Source organism: Mangifera indica, chromosome 7 (genome assembly GCF_011075055.1).
Source record: "Mangifera indica cultivar Alphonso chromosome 7, CATAS_Mindica_2.1, whole genome shotgun sequence".
Classification (NCBI taxonomy): Eukaryota; Viridiplantae; Streptophyta; class Magnoliopsida; order Sapindales; family Anacardiaceae; genus Mangifera; species Mangifera indica.
The window spans coordinates 13132429-13156338 of NC_058143.1; the positions used below are offsets into that span (position 1 = coordinate 13132429).

Genomic DNA, 23910 nt, shown 5'->3' on the forward strand with positions numbered 1-23910 from the left:
CCGTGGAATTTTGCTTGGCCTTCTGCTATTGATTTGCCTCATCCAAGCCTCCTGCCTGTGCAGTCATGGGATTCTTCTGCAAGGTTGCAATGGTTCCATTGAGATAAATTAACCTTTGTAACAATAGGACGTAATGAAGATGATTTCTGAAGGCTATTTTGTTCAACAGTTTGCACTAATTATTGGAAGTCCTTTGGTGGGTCAACTTATGTTGGCTTGAATAGTGTTGCAGAACATCCAGTGGAGGGCCTTTGCCTGATGGTGGCAGCATAGGCAGGATTTATTGATTTGATAATATTCTGTTTGAAAGAATAATTTTCTGTGCTGTATCTGATCATATTCCACCCAAACAAACAATATTCTAGTCTAAACCAAAGTGAAATTTAGATATATCTCCAATCTAACACTACATCTTAAGTTTTGCAAAACGACAAAACAATAGCAATCGAGTATAGAGAAATGAAATATGCTTGTAACAGAGGTGCTAGCTCCTCCCAAGGCAATTGCTAAAATAACAAAGAGCAGCTACACCCTCTCCACGCTTGGTATTCGGGAGACTAGGTTTCTCCCCCAGTTGTTTTCGACAGTTTTCCTGCTTGATTCATCCTCCTCTTCAAACTCTCTATGTTATCCTTGCTCCTCTCATAACTGCCCAACCAATTTACTGTCAAGTGTGCTTGTTGTCTCTAGGGGTGCCTAATCTCCCTTTTGTGTCATCTGTTATTATCATGTCATGGGAACTGACTCTAAAGCACCAACCCCATCACTCTACACTCCCCTTTTATTATCATTTCATGATTCTCTCCACTCATAGCCTACCACATGTCATCCTCTTGAACTGTTGAAATTGATAACTCTGAACCACTCTCTCTTCAAGTTGCATCCCCTTTGAAGCTCTCTCCCTGGGGCCTGCGTTCATAAACCTTGGTTATAAGAGTTCCATAATATGCATTTCTCCAATGGCCAGTTTAATTTCACAGAAGTTGGAAATGCAAATTGACCTTTATATTTGCTGTGTCAGTATCAGTTGGCAAATAATGTAAGTGATATTCTGTTTACATTGGAATATCAGAATAACCAAGTCAAACTGTAAATCAAGGAATCAAATTGCATTAAACAGAATAATTTATGAAACATCAACCATCTGCACTGTGAAATACCTCATCGATGACCTTCAAGCCTCATACAAATATTCTAAGTTTAGTGATATGGATCTTACCAAAAAGGTAGGATAGCAACTAAAGAAAAACTGGTTAATTGTAATTTTCACAAGGAACCCAAGAAAATTATCCAATGAATGCAACCACTCTAAATATAAGTCACTGCAAACAACAGTTTATGTTCATCAGCAATTAAGAACAGAAATAGAAATTTGTAAGGCAATCATTATGAAGAAAAGAAAAAAATTAGAGCTGAGCTCATCAGAGGCTTATGAAAGGGCTTCCACAGAAGTGAAAAACTGGTGAGCTTAAAATAAATAGATCCTATCAATATATTATTGCTTATACTTCAATATTTGTGTGTTGAAAACAAACAGCATGAAGAGATACAGAAGCCATGGCGAAATGAGTTATTAAAGGGCGGTCAAATTCTGTTAAAAAGATATTTCAGAAACGCCAATCCAATAACACCCACAACCCCATTAATTAAATTTAGCATGCAACAATCAAATAACAAAAACCTAGAAACCCAAACATTCAAACCAAATAATCAAACAAAACCCACTTCAAAATCAAACTACCCAGCTAAAAATTCATACAAAATAATCAAACCCAGTTCAAAATAAACCACCCAGCTGAAAATTTACAAAATTATCAAACCATTGTGAGAAACCCAGCTCAAAAATAAATTCATACAAAATAATCAAACCCGGTTCAAAATCAAACCATTGTGAGAAACCCAGCTCAAATATTCAGAAGGTAAAAAAATTTGGACCATTTCTCGATTTGTGCGTGTCATCCTTGCGCAGGGGCCATGCTAATCTTCTCTGTATCGTTCCAATTTTATCGGATGTCTCCGAAGAGACGACCACTAGTGACCTTGCCTTTGCTTATAAAATGTTTAGCTATTTCTCAACTGAACGATGTGGGAGGGATAGTTGGTTTCCAACTAGATCACTCATTCTACACGTCACTAGACCTGCTTTTGAATTTGAATTGAATTGAGTTATATGATTGAATACGACTCGTCGTACCCTCCGTTGTTAATTTTGGGCCCAGAGCCCAACGAATCTATACTACATTAATTTTATTTCTTTTGAAATTTCCTGTTATTATCGATTTGATAACGTCATTGGAACCCATTGTAAGGCTGGTGTTTCGGATTGATGTTGACTTTGAGGTGACATCTTGGATAAAAGAAATAGTAAAAAATTGAGAGGAAGGAGAGTGCTATAACAAAGTGAGAGAATAGTGAGCTACTTGAGCTGTAAAATGTAAATGTAGGATAATATTGGGGGTTCTGTCCAGTCTATAAAAGCGAACTGCACATACCCATCACTCTGGCTGGAACCCCCTATTCCAGGAATCACAATTCTTTTCGAACCAGTCCTCTCCTTCATAACTATGCCGATTATATCAAGTAAGTATTCATATTTAATAATTGAACCCACAACCACAACTCCACATGGTAAGCCAAAAATTGATTTAGATATAGATTCACTGAGTCTAGTATTCAAAACCTCCTTCTTCGATATCCTAAACTAACACCACTCAAGCTCCCATTGGGAGTTAGTTCACCAGAACATAACACAAACACAAACACAAACACCATCAATCCATCACTATTTTCGTTACACGCATTTTGGGAACCAAGTACCATGCGTCCAATACTTCCCTGATACTTTTTGTCAGGGTTTTACCCTAAATGCAAAAACCAGTTTTGGAATAACTATAAATTTGTTAGTAATTAATGTATGCAAAATAGTCACTTATGCTAATTCAAAATTAATCCTGCACATGGAATGGATTATCATTCCACTGACTATTTGAAGGGGGGAAATCCCAGTATAATTTTATAAGGAACATTGGACTCGAAAAAAAAAAAATGTAAACTTTGATTGCCCCCGAACCATCAAATCATTACTTAAAAAACATTGATTCATAATTTAAAGCACTAAAACCATATCTCAATCTAGGCATCCATAAGCATAGATCTTAAATAACAAGAACCCCCCCACAGATACCTAAACGCAAGTCTAGTAAAATTTTGATTGCAACACAGTAAGAAATAACAATCCTCCAACACTAAATTCAACTTAAACTCTGAATCCCTTGCTGTTTCTCCTTCCTCTAGCCCGCTCAAATTTCCTTCCCTTGGACCGCACATAGGGCTTGGTATGGCTGTGTGGCACACCAGGAGCTGGACCAAAGTGCTTCACTGCTTCACGAGCATTCTTTGGACCTCTGAGAAGTACCTGTGGATGAAAAAAATACCAAAAAAATAACTCTCTATCTGCTTAAACATATTTTCTAGAAATATGATAACTTGCCATAACCTACTTTAACATGCAGGAAAACCAAAAACATGATCGAATGTATTATCATGTCCAACAAATTTACTGATAACATGCCAGTAGAAATTCAATACCATAGTACAAATAATCAGGTGCCAGTTTGCTTCCCTTATTGATCTCAATGAGCACAAAATTAAGTAAGCAATGGAGTGACGTGCTACAATTTGGAAGAATAATCACTTAGTGCACAAAGCTGACTCAAAGAAAGAATTTATTGATACCAAACTAGCGCAAATTCTATAACATTAGCATCAATAAACAGAGCCAGTTTGTTTCCCTTATAGACCAAAAGAGGTAGACAAAGAAGCGAGTAAACAATGAGGTAACATGCTACAAATTGAAAGTATTAGAAACCCAACAAATTAAAGGCTAATGATACAAAATCAAGGCCATGTAATACTGGAGAACCTATTTCCACCGATCAAGCAACGTTTAACCCAACCCATCACCAAACCAACATGGGTACCTCACTGATTTACTAAAGCCAACAAAAGGCAATTACAGTACTCAAGACAAAATATCACATAATCAGGCAAATAATACAAATATACAAACATATTAAAATGCGTACCGTCTTCTGGCCCAATGGAGCCCTGAGAGCAAGTTGATCAAAAGTCAAGCACTCTCCACCGGCCTTCTCAATCCTTGCCCTAGCTGTCTCAGTAAACCTCAAAGCAGTGACCTTCAAAGCTGGCACCTCATAAACCCTAATGTCATCCGTCACTGTTCCCACAACCACTGCAATGAATTCCTCCTATATCATTTTAAAAAAAAAAACCCACCATTACTCTCACAAAATAACTAAGATCTAAAGATACCTCACATCATAACACATGCCAACTGAACATACAATATAATTCATTTTAACTTGCGAAACACCATTCCATGTGAATTCGTAATAGAATCTAATACGTAATACGTCTAATTGCGAAAAAAAATTAACAAAAGATATAATATGAAATGAGAGACACAGAGAAAGACGTTAACCTTTCCTTTCATGTAGCGGATAAGCCTAGAGAGAGATAGTGGGGGCTTGTTGACCTTGCTCATGAACAGCCTCTTCAATATCACTTTATTGAAGTTACTATCCGTCCTTCTTACAAGAAATCGGTACAACTATTACCACAACGACGCCAACCAAAAAAATTAAAAATTGCATAACAGTAAGCTAGAAAAACAAAGATGAATTACTAAACGAAAAAGCAAGAAGGGACCTTGACAAGGAGCTTAAGGTAGATATCATCGGACTTGGGTGCAGTTCTCTTCGACTTCTTGCTCTTACCTCCTGCGACCAGATCGATCCCCTGAAACAACAACGACTTCAATAAGCAAGCTAGTTGATTATGTTAACAGAGTACATGAATCTAAGGATAATGAGATGAAGAGACCATTGCGACTGCTCTACTGGTAGATGGCGCGGCTGCTGTGAGTGTGGCGTGAGACAACGAACATGAAGATTAAGGTAGGGTTTTTAGCGCTTCTTTATAGGCTGGGTCTTGTGTGTTTCCTCATTTTGATCTTCGGTTTCATGGGTCCGGTATTGGGCCAAGCCCACCACTGTTTGAATTTCATCGACAAAATTTTCAAATTGATTTTATAAATATATTGTTATGTCCGAACATAAACGAAATTGTTTTGTATGATAATTTAAGTTGTGATTTTTGGGTAACTAAGAATTTTTTTATCGTGTAAAAGATGAAAATGTTTAACCAAGATCATCTATTTTATAACTATAGGAATTTCTTCTACTTGAGAAAAGAGATTAAAAAATTGATGTAATATTAAATTTTTTTAAAAAAAATTTTAAATTCAAATCTCTATCATATCTGTAAAATTTTTTGTAACATATAAAAAATATTTATATAAAAACATTTTACATGCTACATTTATATCATCATATCAAATTAACCAAAAGACTCGTTGGAATGGCAAATTCTTACTAATAAATTTTAAAAAAGCTAAATATTGAAAAGACTGTTTCCCACCCAAGGTTTGTTGTAATGACAAATTTTTACCTATTAAGTTAAAAAAAGTTAAATATCCACTCATCATTTAATTTTGTTAGTGTCTTTTGTTAATTTTTAAAATAAATTATTGATTTACCATATTTTAATGTAATAAGGAAAATACCCACCTAAATTAATATATATTTAAATTACATATTTATACTTTGTTCAATTGAATGTAGAAAATTACCCTTTATATAAAAAATAAAATTTAATCAATATAATTAAGGTGAATTTATCAATTTAGTTGACTAGTTTATTTTATTATTTTTATAGGTTAAATTCATCTAAAAAAAATTCATTAATCTAACAATCATTTAAGAGAATTAAAATAATATCACCTCTTAAATATTTAATATTAACAAATAAAATAAAATATATTATACAATCCAATGGAGGGATTCCAAAATATTGTTTATATTATTTGTAGATATTTTTCATTGTGTTAAATGATAATCACATTTTCCACGTGTCAACTTTTTATTTTTTTTTTAGTAACAAGAAATCTCACCTGAATTTGATTGTTCTTTTAAAGCAAAATTAATTATATCAAGTAAGTCAAATCTCGAGTTCAGTGATTGATTTCATAATCATTGAATCAGATAAATTAAAAGTTTAATCTTGAAATATTATTAAAAAAAAATTAAACTTATGCCCTCTTATATATTGAATTTCATTTTTTGCTATTCAAATTATCTCTTATAAATTAACTTTACTTCACATATACTATCAAAATAAATCGACACGGTCAAATTGTGACCATTGATCAAATATTGAACAATGTATTATATTATATATATTGACTTTTACATTTTGAAATGATACGTTAATTCTTTATTTTATGTGCTCCGACTTGTTATGTGTCAACACAAGACCCCATTTTCAAAAGCCACTTCTTTTTCTGGCCCTTCATGATTTATAAAATAATATTTTCTTAATTATAAATAATTTTAAGATTGAATTATTGAATATTAAGTATAATCACTATCTTATCTCTACCTTAAATGGATTTCATTAACAAAAATATTTTACAAGTAGGTATTTAGTTTTTTCAAACTTATGAAGAAAAAATTTATCATTTCATGGTAATTAGTCTTTTGGCCTATCAAATTTTTTCATTTTCTAGTAACTCAAATGGCATCAAATTCATGTAATATCATTTCCAGATTGTCCACAAAATGGAAAAACATTGAATTGATAGAATGGTTTATCTATATGATTGTGTCGATCCTCTACTGTACAAACAACATATGAGAAATGTTCATGACTCTTCAGCAGGGATACAAACAGTTCGAGGGGGAAAAAAAGCAGCAGAAAGATCAAACAAAAAACTTCTCAAGTTCTTTCTTTATCCTATGCATGGATGGAACCGCAGCTGCGCTCGCTCAGAATGTCCTCAATCTAGACGTTCCATCTACAGTACAGAATAATTATATGAAGTCATAATATTTTTTCTTGTTCTCAACAAGATCATATAGATTTTCATTTCACAAGCTTTAGCAGTATGATAGGCTCAACTGAAAAGGCCAAATTTTCACCCTTCCGTGTTTGCATACCTTCCAAAGGCCGTCATTGAGATAATGCATATTGTCCACTCCAATGCCCTTATTAATTGCCTTTCTGTAAAACAATAAAATAAGTTGAATTTACGGATATACCAACCACAACTAAGGGAGCTGTGCACTAGAGTTGTGCCTAGGTCATGTTATGCTTCATTATTCTTCTATTAAAAGGAAAGGTAAATGGCTATCTGAATACCCAGTTTGACACATCTATGGTTATAAGTATACTAGTAAAAGGTTTGACAACTTACATGTCCTTTGCTGACATCTTTGTAAACCCAATAGCAAGAGCATGTCGCTTTCCCTCAGCCATTATGGCCTGAGAGTATCAATTTTGACGTCAGAAAGAAAACACTATATTTCACTGCTCTCATAATATATCATCCGAAACAAAAGGATGAAGAAGATAGCAATACTTTGAGCAATATATTAGAACAGAAAACAGTGTAACTTGATTGAATCTTAACAGTAATTTCAAAAACAAACTAGCACAAAGAGAGACAGAGGAGTGTATGTACCACAGGAGTTTCTGCTTCCACTTCCTCATCCAAAGCACCACCAGGAGATGTAAGACCAGGACACATTATGTTTGCACCAGACAGGACAAATTTTATTGCACCCCTGTCCACTTGTAGTTTTTTCATTATATTTGGATCTGTAAATCAAGAATACAGAAGAATAAATAGTCTGCAACTTGAATTTCTGTAAGAGTGAGGTCCACTCAAAAGACAGATTTAACTTTTAATCGATGGTAAATGACAAGAACAATGTCAGAAAGAGTTTTAAATCTTAGTTGCAGTTCTATAAACTTGTAATTGAAGGGGTATGATTGATTATGAGCAGCCAGGAGAAATCTAAACATTATATGCTAAACTTCGTCAGAGATAAGTTAAACAATAGATTAATCATCTTTGCTCGGTTGCCCTGAAATTTCCATCTATCTTCCTTCAACCGATAGAAAGGTGAAATTAGTGATTTGGACAGCTGCCACATCCTTGTCCCTTCCTACATATACATCCTGCCAAGACAGCAGTAGTGGTCTCCTACTGCTTTTTTTTCTCTCTACCTTATTTCCTTCCCTGTCATTTCTCCCCTTCCATGCAAAGTAAGAATAATAAGCTTAGCAACTTTGAATTTATCCAAAAGGTTAATAGAACACCTTTCATGAGGATAGACTAGGGAATGACTTGGCCAAGGACCCTGATATCTTTTTGTCTAACAATTCAAAAACTATTGTAATGGCAAAGCTAAGACTTATCTTATTGTCTAACAATTCTAGACCTAAAAAGGCAAATTGTACACCAATATGCTTCTCTGGAGAACCTTAAACTTGATTATCAATAAAATTGTTTGTGTACATATAGAGATAGCAGCAAGTGGAAACTCATTTTCATGTTTCTCCTTGTAATTCACAAACAATTACATCCAAATATAAATGAATCAGAACCAACATTTTAGAGAATTAAAAACATGCAATGACTAATAAAATGATTAATATTAAAAACGATGCAATTATGAGAGAAAAAAATATTGTTGACAAAACAACAACTTACATTGATGGAGAAGTCGTAGGGTAGGCATGTAAGGTCCATCACGAATATTGAAAAACAATGGAACATTATTCACTAGAACCAAATTCAGATGATTTTGACTACAAGGAATAGGAGAAGTATGTTAAAAAACATACAGCCGATGCCCTGACAATTACTTTCACAAAGGAACAGTTGAACTAATAAGCAATTGCAGAAGCAGGAGTGACAAAGTTACAAACCATTTACAAACAATTAAAGGTGATTTCTTTGGAAGCAAATCATCCAACACTGGCTCAAGTCCTGGGTACTGCACCAGAAATGAAAATTTTTTATTGAATAAAAATATCAAACGAAAAATAGAATCAGACTATTAAATTATTAGAAGCAGAATAATGAAACAATAACAGCAACAAGATATGACCTCATCTGCAATGCTTTGGCGAATTTTTCGCTGGACAGATGCCTTGAGTTGGTTCTGTGAGGAAACATCTTCAGATGAAAACCTACAAGAATACAAAATATAACAGGTTAAAATTTTTTACCAATAGAAGCAATCATATATGTATTTAAGCAAATTAATTGCTGCACATGTGAAGACAAAGGAGGAAAAGCAGTTAGGTCTTTACTCTTTACAAATCTTATGATAGACAACTTCAAATATCAACCTAAAAAAAGTTTCTATTAGTGCACAAAACACCCTAAACATAACACTTCTACTAGGGGCTGACATTAATAATATTAATAGCCCATTATTTGATCCATTATTAATAATGTCTCACGACAAAATTATAGAAACCCAATTACAATATTATTTGCCATGCTTTCAACAGAAGCAAAGGTGATTAATTCAACAGTATGATTAGCAAAACAATGAAACCTACAACATTCATCTCACACCAAAATTTACACCAAGTGCACAACGTAACCCTCCTCAAATACATACATTATTTTACCAATTTCAATGTCAGCACCAAATGCAACCCAATTAGCAGAAAATCAAACTTAGATGCAAATAAAAACCACAAAATTAAATTAGCAAAAACATATTGCCACCAACGCTATCACAATAAACCATCAATACATAAGAAATTATCAAGTGATTAATCTGTCACTTCGTTTTGCAAGTAAATTAACAGCTAGCATTAACATAAAAACAAAAACAGAAACAAAAGTTAAACCTGTTTTCATAAATTCCTTAGAACAATTACAATCCAGCCAAACCAACAAGAATAAACTATCTAACCCAGATGAAAAAACAAACTGAAACGTGCATAGGAACTTAAATGTCACAATCATTTAACCAAATCAACAGAAGAACACGAAAAAGAAAAAAATGATTAAAATTGAGAGAAAGCTTACTTTTTGAACATCCTTGGTGGAAGTGCAGGGGTTATGTGTAAGAATGAGTTTTGGGAGTTCTACGACTCGCTCCAAAAGCAAAAAGAAGTTGGCCCGCTTAGCCAACTAGTCTATCGAGTTCAGCGTCGTGTCCGTCCGTGTTAGAGAGATCCAAATTCCAAATGCTGAAAGAGAGTTTTTCGTTTGGTTTTGGGCGGAAATGTCAAGTGGGCTTCAATATCTTGCACCCGAGTCTGGGTAATTTGTAATTACAACAATTTCTTTTTACTACATTACCCTTTATTAGATAGAATAGTACCACATTTTCCAAAATATAATTTCAAAAATACTAGCCTTGTTCTATAAATAAATAATTAAACTGATATTTAATAGAGAAAATAATTAAATTAATTTTTTTAAATAATGTTATACATTTTAATCCTTTCTTGCTTTATATAATTGAATTCTAAAAATAAAAAAAAAAAACGTTTTACCGAAATTGCTTTTACATATAAAAGGGTTGTTTCCCCTCATTTTCATTACTTCACCTGCCTACCCTTCCTACCTTCAACATTCTTCTCCCTTGTTTGCAAGATTTCAGCTCCAAATCTTTGTTTTCCTTCACTTTCTCAGTCATAATCATCCCATAAACGAATTCACATGTTAATAATCAATTTATTTTGTCTTCGTTTTTTGATTTGTTTCAATTTGACTGCATAATCTATTTGTCGGTTTTTATTGACTCCTACTAATGATACTATAACCAAGACAACATTTTATTCATGGGATGACTTAACCATAAATGGTAACTCTTGTGATGTTTTCTTGGTAAAGCCTTAAGCCAAGGGAGTTTTTTGGACAACCCTTCTAAAGTTGGGGTCATGGCTACAAGATCTGGTATGTGTTATAACCTAAGAAGCACAGAAACGCATAGCAACGTGCGTTTCCACGAATCCAAAACGTTTCGGTTTTCGAAACAGCCCGAAATTGGTACGAAACATTTTGGGGCCGTTTCGGTAATTTTAGATAAAAGAGAAACACGTTTCTTTAATAGAAAGAGTTTCCTATGCATACCAGGATTTTGAAAGTGTATCATAAATGGATTCTGAAAGGATTTTGAAAGTAAATAACAAAAATAGTTTCCTGTACGTAATAGTTTTTTGGGCATCTTCTCTTCTTTGCTGTCAATCTCCTTTGCCGCCAATCTGCTGGGCGTCTTCTTCTCTTCTTTGCTGTCCTGGGCGTCTTCTTCTTTTGCTGGGTGTCTCAATAAATTAATTTGTTCCAGCAAAAAAAAAATGTAAATTTTGGCAGCATATATAATACTGGATATTAGCTGAGAAACTCACCAAGAAAGCATAAAAAAGCTAATTATGGAACAATGTATGTTTTTCAAAGAGAATGAATGTTATAGGAATTGGTAAAAATGAAAGAATATAAAAAAACATCTTTGAAACAGAATTTTCTTTCTGTTTGTCCTCGAGATTATCGCTGGAAACATTTATTCTCTTTGAAAATAGGACAACATTCAATATATTTTGATAAAATATATTGATTTATATACATGTTTATTTTTCATTTTAAAAGATGAATATATAAGTATTGATTTAATTTATACATACATGTTTCAAGAACTTGAATTTGTAACTTATTTTTGGTATAAAATTATTTTATTATATGTTATTTTAAATTGGTTGGAAAAAAATCAATTGTTGTATTTTTTAATTAAAATATAGGTTATTGTATTTTTTATAAAAATTTCATATTTATAAAAAAACCCTTATATTTTTTATATTTACATGTTTCCCCACGTTTCCGTTTCCTACTTTTTTAAGAAAATATGTTTCCACGTTTCTGTTTCCGTGCTACCTAGGATATAACTAATATGTATTCTTTAATTTCATGTTAATAAGTTTTTATATTTTATCATGATATACGACTCTTCGGCAAACTACAAAGTTAGTTCAGATTGATTCATGGACTTGATGGCCCTATACACATATCTGTTAGCCATCATGTCTCAATCGTGATATTGATCAGACTTAGGACATCCACTACACACGGATGAAAATAAGTTTGAGGGGCTACGGTTCTAAAGTTAAGGATGAAAGTAAAATGGGTATTAAATTGGGTTCTTGAGTATATGTGTATAATACATAAAAACTGGGTTAAAATTGTATAATATGATTAAAAAAGAAGTTAAGTCAATTAATTTCTTAGTTTACAAATCTATTTGTAAGAGATACTTTTCTGAAAATAATATTCTCTTTCTACTTTGTCAGGTTTCAGAATTAGAAATGTATTTACACCGAGCCAAGCTCGAGCTTAAGCCAACCTAAGTTCAACTCACCTTAAAAGAGACAAGTTCAATGAGCTCTTCAAACTATTTTGAGTTCAGTTTGATTTGACTTGAAAGAGTTAAGCTTGAACTTGACAACCTCTTCTCAAACTAGTTCGAGTTTAGTTTGACTTAGTATTGTAACTAAATCAAAATTGATTAAAATGATATTGTTTTAATATATATTGATTAAAATGAAATTATTTTAGTTAATTTAAAAAGAAAAAATTTTAAGCTCATGGGCTTGACAAACAAAATACCCCAAACTTGATCTTGATAATATAAAACCTTTAAGCTTAAGTTTAAACTAAAATTTATTTAAATCAAACTTGTTTAAGATTCATTTAAACTAAACTAACGATTCAAATCCACCTCTAACACTTGTTAGCTCAATAATGAAAAACTAATTTCCATTTTCAAAAGTAACAAACTTTTAAAGCCTTGACTTATTTTAAAGAAATCATTTTAATATTCTATTATATTTAATGTCTTCATTTTATTTTATTTTTTTTATGCATTTGCCTTTAAAGATAGTTTAAATAATAAAAAAAGAGACTTTATATATAAAAAGGTATAGACTCAAGTCTCTTTTAGTGATATTTCAATATCAAACTCTTGACTTACTTAATTTAGTGATTGTGAACTAATTACTAAATCTAAAATTTTACTTATTTGACATAATTGATACTGTTCCAAAGAAAGAGATTGTGACGTTGTCCTAAGAGTTAACAAAATTAGTAAAGTACTAAAATTTTTACAGAAAATGTTTGAATTCAATTATTTGTCACGCTTATAAAACTTTAATTTATTTAATGCTGTAATTGTGAGTTTGATTACTATATCCCATAATTTACTTATTCAATCAATTCAAACAAAATTCCTCGGTCAACCAAAAAAAAGTTGTCCCATATTTTAACTTTTTAAATTTGTATAACATAAGTAATGTTGGAGTATAAATAAATTAACATTTCACGAGCGATAAAATACAGTTGTGACTAAACAAAAGTTTATAAGTAATAAGCTCAAAAAACATTTTTAGGTTTCACTCACAAATTTGAAGCTTAATCCGTAGCACCAAACCCCTCTGATGCCAATCTTTATCGTCCTCCCAACTGAACAATTATTACACATATAGTTAGAACTAAAAATTAAGGAAGAAAAATTTAATACTATTTTCAAGACCAAGAAATCTTAAAGAAATCATTTTAATGGACTATTTCTTTATTAAAAGAAATATATATATATATATATATATATATATATATATATATATATATATATATATATATATATATATATATATATATATATATATATATGTAAAGGACTTTTGCCAATCAAATTTATATGTAAAGCACTTTTGCCATGAAGAAACTTTTATATATTTGAGAGCTAATTAATTTTGAGCTATTCACTTATAAATTTTCTTCTCTATTTAAAACCCTTACTCATACACTTTGTAATTTCATTTGCATTAAATTGTACTAAGCTTAAACTTTGATATACACTCTTTGAAAGAGATTATATTTTGAATTCATACTGAAATTTGCACTATAAAGAGTGAGGTTTACTCTTGAAGAGATTAGAAAACTTTTTAGTGAGAGAAATTGAGTTCTAGTATTTGTAAAGGTTACTAGCATCTTAAAAGCTATTTTGTTGTGAAGAAAAACTTGGTTGAGTTTTTGTCAACTAAGGATTAGTGGAATCCAACGGAGATAGCTTGGAGGAGTGGACGTAGGCCGGATTGTGCCGAACCACTATATATCATGTGTTTGATTTTCTTTTCCTTTAAACTTATATTTTGTGTTATGTTTTTTTTTATTGTATTGACTATTTGAAATATTCTTGTCATTCTCATAAATTACATTAAAAATAAGCAACATTCATTGATTTGAATAAATTGATTTAATTCTTTAATTTGGTAAAGATTGTTTTAAATTGCCTAATTCACCCTCCTCTTAAGTCATTCGATCCTTTACATTTGACAGATGAGTCGACACATCCACAGAGTTTCCAAGAGTTTGACGAGAATTATGGTGATGATGATAATGACGACAACATGGATGAAGATTACGAAGTAGAGGGTAATGAAGATGATGATGATGATGAATTCTCGGGGTTTGATGAGGGCATATACGGTGTTCTGAGCCAAGAGGTTGACAAAAGTAAAAACCATGTTTGTAATGAGGGGGCCAAATGTAACACAAGACGTCATGGATCTATTAATATTAGAGTATATTTAAGTCACATTCATAATCCAAATCCATTTCAATAGGTTTTTGAGCCTATTATTGATGTTAAAAAAGTAAGTATTAGTAATCGGGCAACAGGAAGGGACAACCATTTGCAAGTGATGAGTTTTTATAATTCGAAGACATAATTAAAAACATTATGTCAATTGGACACCTTTGTGTCCTCCCTGAATATCAGACCAGTGACTAGTGCAAACTCATGAGGGCTGAACTGAAATTCAAGACCATTTAATCTGAACCACATTTCTCTCACTGGGTCCTTATGGTTAATCATACGAAGTAACATCGCATGCATCCAAACGACACTAAACCTTGACTCTGCCAAATCTAATAAGTGTCCGAAATATGTTGTCCTAAAAATAACTCTCTGAGGAAGCATTAGTTTGTTCATAATTATAGTCACAGTGTCTATCTTTGTCCGAAATGGCATGTGCAATCAGAATCCGTTTATTACATTAATGAAAGATTAATGAAAAATAATTATTTTTAATAAAAAATTAATCAAACAAACTGGATTATCATTAAATTAATAAGGATAGCATCAATTAATTCAATTGACTCTTCTATTTTTCAAAATTAATAATAGCCTTAAAGTTATATTTTACATGAGTAACATTTTTTTTAAAAATTGATAGGTGAGATGAAAAAAAAAAGAATAAAAAATTGGAATTGATAAATGGATAGGTGGCCTGGTAGAAAAGGTTGGCAGCGACGCCAACTTGTTCCACCTTTGCCCACCAACGAATTTTGCCTTTAATTAGCTTGAATTAAACAATAATTCGATCATAATCAAATTGAGATTTACATAGAATTACTTAATTCGTAATTTATATTGAATTACTTAATTGAATTCAGATTGAATTAAATTTAATTGATATTAGTAATTTACATTGAATTAGTTAATTGAATTCAAATTAAATTAAATTTGATATGATATAATTATGCTTCTATTTTTACAAGAAAACCTTACATATTGTTCTGCCATTATGTCGCCGCTGCCAATTCAAGAAGTTTCATTGTTAGCCGATGATTGATGAAGATGTTCATTGAATTTTTTTCGCACACAGGAAAACAATTTGATGATTTATGCTATATATGTTTAATACTTTTATGCTATATATTATATGATCTTTACGAGAAAGCAAATAAATAGTTTTGCAAAAAATAATTGCAAAAGTATGTACATTCACATGAATGAACACATTAAAGTAAACACGCATGCAGAGTATTCTCTATAATATTCTATGTTTCTCTGCAATATTCTATACAACTATCTATGCAAATATTCTTTACGTACTGTTTTAATATGAGATTAATGTCAATCAGAATTTAGGGAGATAAGATCAAGTGAGTTTAATTTTTTTTTAGATTTAATATAAAAAATTTAAACAAAAAAATTTTTAAATTCACTTAATCTTTCTAACACATATATAAATCTTGTTTCAAATATTGACATTAAATATCTACCAATATTCTCTCTTTACAATGCACACAAAGAAATAATAGTGTTGCCTTATTTAATTTCTCAAAGTTGAAGATAAAAACAATATAAGTACTCCAATATATAAAGTAGTAAAAATGTTTAACGTGAAAAGTATGATATAAATGTATACATGGGCCGAAATTAGGATAAAAAATTCAATATCCCTAAATAAAATGACATCTTAGCTTGTATAGGCTTATACAAGTAGCCAACTTACCTAGTTTTTTTAAAACACGCACCTACACTTCACTTCATATGTCCTTCCTAATATCATGTTAACTTAAAATTATGGATAAATAAATACATTACATTTTAACCTATTGTACAAACATGAGTTTAAGATCTTAGATTAATATAAATTTATCGTTCTTTGACCTATTAAAGGGATCAGACCGTAAAATCAATGAAAGCCACAACAGATAATATCTTGCCAGGACAACGTTAACAATTTGCATATAAATATAATTTAAATTTATGTCTCTTTAACAAGGGAAATTGAAATTTTTAGCACTTTTTTATTCCGTGTATACAAAATTGCCACCTATCCTAAAGCTTTCACAAATATACCACAACAGTACTCACCTTCCCCAAAATACCCCTCTTCAATTTTTCATGCATAAATTCTCTCTCCTCTTCTCTGCAACTTTTTTTTCTCTTCTTCCTCTTCTTCCAAAGTTATAAAGAAATCACTCTCTCTTCTCCCTCATCTTCAAAAACAAAAACAGGAAGGAAACAACCAAATTCTTCAAATTAAGAATTCTTCAAAGTAAGGATTTTTACAAAAAAAAGGGGAAAAAAAAGAGCAATCTACAAGAGAAAAAATGACCATCGAAGAAATGACCATGTAAGATGATCATGTAACAGAATTTAACTGGAAAAAGAAAAAAATTGATATTTAAGGATTTAAGTGAAACAAAAAAAACTGGGCATTTAACTTAAAAAAAAAAAAATAGTTGGCGTGAAAGTTGCTGTGTAACGCCAACTTTAAAAAAAAAATGTATATAATATTAAATAATATTATTATATTAATATAATATATTATATACTATAATATTATAATATATTATAATTTATATAATTAAATTATAATATTTTATAATATAATATTACATATATAATATAAAATATATTATATATAATATATATAATTATTACAGGGGTTGGCGGCATCGCCAACCCCTGGAAATATATATTATATATATAATAATAATATTATAATTATATATTAATATAATATTATTATATATAATATAATATATAAAATATTATAATTTATATAATTAATTTTTAATATTATTATAATATTTTATAATATAATATTTTATAATATATAATATTATATTATATTATATATAATATTATATATTTTATAATTATATATTATTATAATATATTACTTATTTTATATAATATAATTTATATTAATTATAAATATTATATTATAATATAATTTTATATTTTATAAAATATATGTAAAAGCAATCTGGGTTGGCGATAAGGGAAATTGGCCTGTAGCATTAATGTAGGGTGGGCCCACCTTTTATAAAGCAAAACATGATTTTTATATATATATATAATTATTTAATTTATATAAAATTATATCATATATTAATATATGATATATTATATTATATTTTAATTAGAATATTATAATTATATTATATAATTATATATTATAATATATTATATACTATAATATTATCATATAATAATATATTAATATAATATATAATATATAATATATTATAATTTAAATAATATTATTATAATATAATATTACATATATAATATAATATATATAAAATATATTATATATAATTATTACCAGGGGTTGGCGGCATCGCCAACCCTTGGCGTCGCCAAGGGTTGGCGATGTCGCCAACCCCTGGTTATATATATTATATATTATATATATAATATTATATTATAATATAATTTTATATTTTATAAAATATATGTAAAAGGACTCTGGGTTGGCGAGAAGGGGAAATTGGCCTGCAGCATTAATGTAGGGTGGGCCCACCCTTTATAAAGCAAAACATGACTTATATATATATATATAATTTTTTAATTTTATATATATATAATTATATTATATATTTATATTAATATATGATATATTATATTATATTTTAATTAGAATTTTATAATAATATATTATTTATATTATTATAATTATTATTTTATTATAATAGTATATTAATATTAAAATATATTATTATATATTATTATAATATTAAAGATATTCTAGTATTAATAATTATATATTATAATATATAATATTATATATATTAATATAATATATATAATATTATATTAATAAATTTTTTTGCCAGGGTTGGCGGAACGCCAACCCTTGGCGTACGCCAAAGGTTGGCGATTCCGCCAACCCATGACTTATATATATATATATAATTAAATAATTATATATATAATTATATTATATATTAATATATATAATATATTATATTTAATATATTATAATATATAATTATAATTATATATTATATTATAGATAATATATATTATATATAATATATTATATTATCTTATTTATATTATATTTTTAATTAAAATATTATAATTATATTATATATTAATATATAAAATATTTTCTTTAATATATGTATAAGGGTTGGAGTTGCCAACGCCAACCCTTATATGTATATATTATTATTATATTGATATTATAATTATAATATATAATAATAAATAATAATATTATTTAATTTTATATATAATATAATATATATAATAAGTTATTATATATTATATATATTCTGAAGAATTCTTATTATTATAATATTATATAATAATATATATTATTATATTTTTAATTGGAATAATAAATTATATTTTAGTATAATTAAATGATTGATGCTCATGAAGTGACCCATGCAGAGAATCTCTGTAATATGAGGAAAGAATCCCAGCAGCATGAAACTAAAATATTAGTATTAATGGTAGGAAGAAGACATGTGACTGAACAATAAAACATGTGAGAATCCATTATAAAAGATTCAAAATGGACATAAGGGAGGGAGAGACGAACATTGATAAATTTATTAAGAGAATAAACACCTGCTGCAAAAAATTCATAGCAAAGTCATCCACGTCCAGGTTAGTGTTGACTTAACCCTTTATGTTATTTGTTTTCTTTATAAATAGCTGAAACTTAAATAATTATGGTGTTTTCATGTTCATGTAAAATTTAATTTTATTATGATTTCATGTTGTTAGATTGTTTAATGCTATTATTTCATGTTGTTTCTATTGTTTAAAGTTATTATTATTGTTTAATGTTGTTGTGATAGCTATAAAATACCAAAATACAGCTGAAAAAAAATTCCAGTTTAATGATGAACAGGTTGGCGGAATCGCCAAGGGTTGGCGAAACGCCAACCCTTGGCGTTTCCGCCAACCTGTTCATCCCCACTTAATTTATTTAATTTTGGATTTTTCCCTGTTTTCGTCTATTGCACGTAATTTCTTTACTTTTTATACTTGTTTTTTCCTGTCTTCTTTTATTGCATGATGTGTTGTGACTTGTATTGACAGGGAGTTAGAAAATATATTACAAAATTGCCACCAAATATGCCCCACTGAATTTATTTAATTTTTCCTGTTTTCTTCTATTGTAAGCAATTTCTTTATTTTTTATGCTTGTTTTTTCCTGTTTTCTTCTATTGCATGATGTGTTGTTTTCCTTGTATTAACAGGGAGTTAGATAATATATTACGAAATTGCCACTATCTATTTTTTCATGTTTTGCCTTGATACATTTTTGTGCATCAGTTGATGATAAGATAGTTAAATATGTATATATGAAGTTTGATGCCATTGGTACTGCATTTGGGGCTTAATTTGAAAAAATGGAAGCATAGTGTAATTTGGAGTTTTTATGTTTTTAGGTTTATTTTTAGTTAGGATGGAAAAAGCTGCATTTAAGATTCGATATGGAGGCCAATGGGTTGAAGGTGATGATAATGTCACAAGATATGTTGGTGGGAATGAGAGAGGGATTTGTATTGACCCAAATGTTGATTTTGATGGATTCATTGGAAGAATCAGCTCTCGTCTAAGACTCAATCAAAGACAGTCAATTGTGCGTGTATTTACAGTAGGTGATATAGGTCCAATGGAGATTGTTGACGATGATGATGTGAAGTTTTTGATGGTTGTAGCAAGAGGTTCACAAGGTTACACAAAACTTTTTGTTACCGAGAGTCAAATTGACGGAAGGGCCAATCAACAAGGCGAAGATGTTCATGATGAAGAACGGTCAAATCAACCGACAGATGAGTGGGCACATCCACAAAGTTTTCAAGAGTTTGGAGGGAATTATGGTGTTAATGATGATAATGACGAGAACATGGATGAGGATTATGATGTAGAAGGTAATGAAGAGGAAGAGGTGGAGGAGGAGGAGGAGGAGGATGATGATGATGAAGACGAAGAATTCTCGGGGTTTGGTGACGACATAAACGGTGTTCCGAGCCAAGACGCTGGCAGAAGTCAAAGTCATCCTTGCTACAATGAGGCTGAATGTAGCACAAGACGTCATGGCTTTATGAATATTGGAGCATATTCAAGTAACATCCATAATCCAAATCCATTTCAATGGGTTCCTGAGCCTGCTGTTGATGTTGAGAATACAGGTATTACTAACCGGGCAACACAAAGGGGCAATCGTTTGCAAATAATGGGTTTTTATAACTCCAAGGCTGAATTGAGAGCACTATTTCGAACGTATGCCTTGGAGACCGGAATTCAGTGGAAGGTTGGTCACTCCGATAACATACGGTACGAGCTTAAGTGCGTACACCCACAATGTAAATGGCGGGCACGAGCGACGAGAGAGCAAGACGGAGACTATTGGGTCTTACGACGTATGGATGAGACCCACACTTGTCCGCGAGATCAAATATTGCCACATCACAGACAAGCAGGTGCCGAATCATTAGGTAACATACTTAAGTCCATGTTCGTGGTTGATCGTATTTATCGACCAAAGGAAATTATTTCAGACATGGCAGATAGGTATCGGATTGACATATCATACACGCAAGCATGGCGTGCCAAAACATATGCAATAAATGCATTACGAGGATCTCCGGAAGAGTCTTTCGGTATATTACGTGAGTACTGTCATAATTTGGAGCTTAAGAACCCAGGAACTATGGCACGTATTGATGTCGATCTGGAAAATAGGTTCAAGTTTTTTTTCATGTGTATGGGGTGTTCTATACGAGGGTTCCAACAATTCTGTCGTCCGGTGATATGCATTGATGCTTCACACTTAAAAGGAAAGTATCTTGGGTCTCTTTTCATTGCTGTTGCCAAGGACGGTAATAATCAAATTTACCCACTTGCATTCGGTATTGGGCACAAAGAGGGACTAGATACATGGACGCCGTTTTTGACGTACCTTCGCATGTGCATTGGTGATTTGCCGGATTTGGCTATTATTTCTGATCGTCATCATTCAATAATTGCGGCGGTCGCAAACGTAATGCCTCACGCTCGTCATGGGTTTTGTAATTTCCATATCAAGGGTAACATGCGTTCGCAGTTTAAAAATACTAAACATATTGAAGGACTATTTTGGAGAGCTGCTAAGGCATATCGTCTCACGGACTTTCAAGCCGCTATGAATAGAATTGCTAGAGTCAATCCCGCTGCAGCAACCTATTTGACCGACATTGGGTATGACAGATGGGCACGTGCGCACTTTGGAGGATGGCGGTACAATATTATGACGACCAATATTGCAGAGTCCTTCAATGCTTTAACACGGACTGCTCGCGCTTTGCCTATCACTATATTGGTAGAGTTTCTTCGAAGCACGCTACAACATTGGTTTTTCAATAGGCGAAACATGGCTGGTGCGTATGACTCAAATTTATTATGATGTTTCCATTTTTTCACCCCATTTATTTTAGTTGTTTTTTTGCAGGTCAGAGATCTCACCCGTTAACACCATGGGCTGAGGACAAGCTTGCTCGGCATGTGTTCAAATCTGCCAACATGATTGTTAAACCAATCAACATGCAACAATACGAAGTTCATGACTCACGCCAACAAGTTTTCATCGTGAATCTTCTATATCGAACGTGTGATTGTGGAAAATTTCAACGATCCCAGATTCCATGTGCACACGCTGCTGCTATCGCAAGGTATAATAACCTATCAGACTGTGTAGGCTGGGTCAGTACATACTACTCTACTGAATATTTACGTAGGGTATACGAGGAAGATATTAATCCACTAGGGGATCAATCAACTTGGGCACCATCAAATTTGCCTGTGATTTTTCCTCCAGTGATGGAGCAACGAAGGTCTGGTCGCCCTTCCAGTCATGCAAGAAGACCTTCACAAGGAGAAGAAGTTCGACAACAATACTGTAGTCGATGTCACCAACCTGGTCATACTCGTTTGAGATGTCCGAGTCCAGCACCAATGCCTGTGGTTAGCTCATACCGCACACCCAGTAACACACGAACTCGAGGTCGTCGTACTGATGGTGCAACCCATACGGTCGACTAGGTTACCATGTTGGATCTTCTATTGGGTTTTGTACATGTACACGATGGCAATGGACTTTAATATATTGCATGTTTTATTTAATGTAATTTATCTATTACGGTCTATACAATTTTTAATGTCTTGCATTTTATTATCGTTTTTGTTAGCCTATCATTTTTTATTATTGGTGTGATAATCTGTTTATATATATATAATTATGAAAGACCATCAGGGGTTTGTTTCCTTTATAACAATCAAATATATTTATTTATAAAATAACAATTTATTGGATTCACTTTTATATAACAATCATTGCGAGAAAGGATACTATAATGAAATGAAATTTCTGTAAATGTAAAATATATTTTGATATAATTAAATATTATATCATTTTCTTTTGATATTCCTATTCTCATTCTCTACTCTCTACATGTAATAAGAGATAAAGGATGTAGACTAAAGAATAAAAAAAATATATTATGATATAATTAAATATTATTTCATAAGTAATTTAAAATATATTATTACTGGGAAAAAAATGAAAACACTTGCACACATATATCCAATAAAGCAAAAATATTCCACGGAATTTAGTTGAATTACTGAGGGAACTGGAGTGAATTATTGATGCAAATAATTCAGCTATGGCAGGAATGAATAATTTTAGCCCAAAATGCTCTTGAAAGAAACTCTGCACAACAGTAAATTACTCAGCAGAATTATTTAAAGGGTGAGAAAAGGGTGCAAAAAAAAACAAAAAAAAGGGTTGGCGGGGCCAACCCTTAACATTTATTTTATTTTAATGCAAACAGGGTTGGCGTGCCCTTTTTATAATATTATAAAATATGTTATATTATATATATTTTTTTAATATAATATATTATAATGGTTGGCGGAATCGCCAACCCTTGGCGACGCCAAGGGTTGGCGATTCCGCCAACCCAGGCTATATATATATTTTATATATATAATATATATATATATTATAATATTATATATTATGTAATATATTATAGAATTATAATTATATTATATATTAATATATAATATATTATATATAATAAATTATTTATATGATATTTTTTATTAGAATATTATAATTATATTATGTTATTATAATTATAATATATAATATTATAATAATATTAATATATTATATATAATATTATATAATATAATATGTGTATATATTATTGCCAGGGTTGATGAAAACCTTATTAGTTTATTTTATATATAATATATATTATATATATTATATATTAAATATTATTATATAATTTTAATATATTATATAGTATAATAATATATATAATATACAATATATTATTATATATTATAATATATAATATAATATATTATA

At 30.7% G+C, this 23910-nt stretch overlaps 3 protein-coding genes, 1 long non-coding RNA gene and 1 other non-coding gene across 5 annotated transcripts; 1 reads left to right on the forward strand and 4 right to left on the reverse strand.

The window, feature by feature from the left end:
* Window positions 1-367: 367 nt before the first annotated feature.
* On the reverse strand, window positions 368-2345 carry LOC123220291. The gene is made up of 2 exons (XR_006503017.1): window positions 1002-2345; window positions 368-909 (listed from the first exon to the last, which is right to left on the reverse strand). It is a non-coding gene; the product is annotated as an uncharacterized LOC123220291 (long non-coding RNA).
* On the reverse strand, window positions 1924-2026 carry LOC123222216. Its single transcript, XR_006503540.1, has one exon. It is a non-coding gene; the product is annotated as a U6 spliceosomal RNA (small nuclear RNA).
* Window positions 2346-3080: 735 nt separating the features above from the next.
* On the reverse strand, window positions 3081-5007 carry LOC123220289 (60S ribosomal protein L18-2-like). Its single transcript, XM_044642401.1, has 5 exons — window positions 4903-5007; window positions 4729-4818; window positions 4502-4630; window positions 4086-4268; window positions 3081-3415 (listed from the first exon to the last, which is right to left on the reverse strand). The coding sequence occupies exons 1-5, from the start codon at window positions 4903-4905 to the stop codon at window positions 3257-3259; spliced, it is 564 nt and encodes a 187-aa protein (XP_044498336.1). The 5' UTR covers window positions 4906-5007; the 3' UTR covers window positions 3081-3256.
* Window positions 5008-6655: 1648 nt separating this feature from the next.
* LOC123220290 (malignant T-cell-amplified sequence 1 homolog) lies at window positions 6656-10164 on the reverse strand. The gene is made up of 8 exons (XM_044642402.1): window positions 9974-10164; window positions 9036-9117; window positions 8854-8921; window positions 8636-8733; window positions 7601-7737; window positions 7334-7401; window positions 7077-7140; window positions 6656-6934 (listed from the first exon to the last, which is right to left on the reverse strand). The coding sequence occupies exons 1-8, from the start codon at window positions 9982-9984 to the stop codon at window positions 6917-6919; spliced, it is 546 nt and encodes a 181-aa protein (XP_044498337.1). The 5' UTR covers window positions 9985-10164; the 3' UTR covers window positions 6656-6916.
* Window positions 10165-20163: 9999 nt separating this feature from the next.
* On the forward strand, window positions 20164-22571 carry LOC123221497. The gene is made up of 2 exons (XM_044644336.1): window positions 20164-21910; window positions 21982-22571. Exons 1-2 carry the CDS (start codon window positions 20164-20166, stop codon window positions 22569-22571), a joined length of 2337 nt encoding a protein of 778 aa, XP_044500271.1.
* Window positions 22572-23910: the final 1339 nt, after the last annotated feature.

Bases quoted from the DNA above. Each gene is read 5' to 3' on its own strand.
- LOC123221497 (XM_044644336.1), top strand. From the start codon at position 20,164: ATGGAGATTGTTGACGATGATGATGTGAAGTTTTTGATGGTTGTAGCA. The intron at 21,911-21,981 runs GTGCGTATGACT...GTTTTTTTGCAG, and splicing joins CAATAGGCGAAACATGGCTG to GTCAGAGATCTCACCCGTTA.
- LOC123220289 (XM_044642401.1), bottom strand. The intron at 4,269-4,501 runs GTTAACGTCTTT...AAAATGATATAG, and splicing joins TCCGCTACATGAAAGGAAAG to GAGGAATTCATTGCAGTGGT. The intron at 3,416-4,085 runs GTACGCATTTTA...TTTCATCCACAG, and splicing joins CTCCATTGGGCCAGAAGACG to GTACTTCTCAGAGGTCCAAA.
- LOC123220290 (XM_044642402.1), bottom strand. The intron at 8,734-8,853 runs GTTTGTAACTTT...TATTCCTTGTAG, and splicing joins CCTTTAATTGTTTGTAAATG to TCAAAATCATCTGAATTTGG. The intron at 7,738-8,635 runs GTAAGTTGTTGT...CTTGATTTACAG, and splicing joins CCTACGACTTCTCCATCAAT to ATCCAAATATAATGAAAAAA.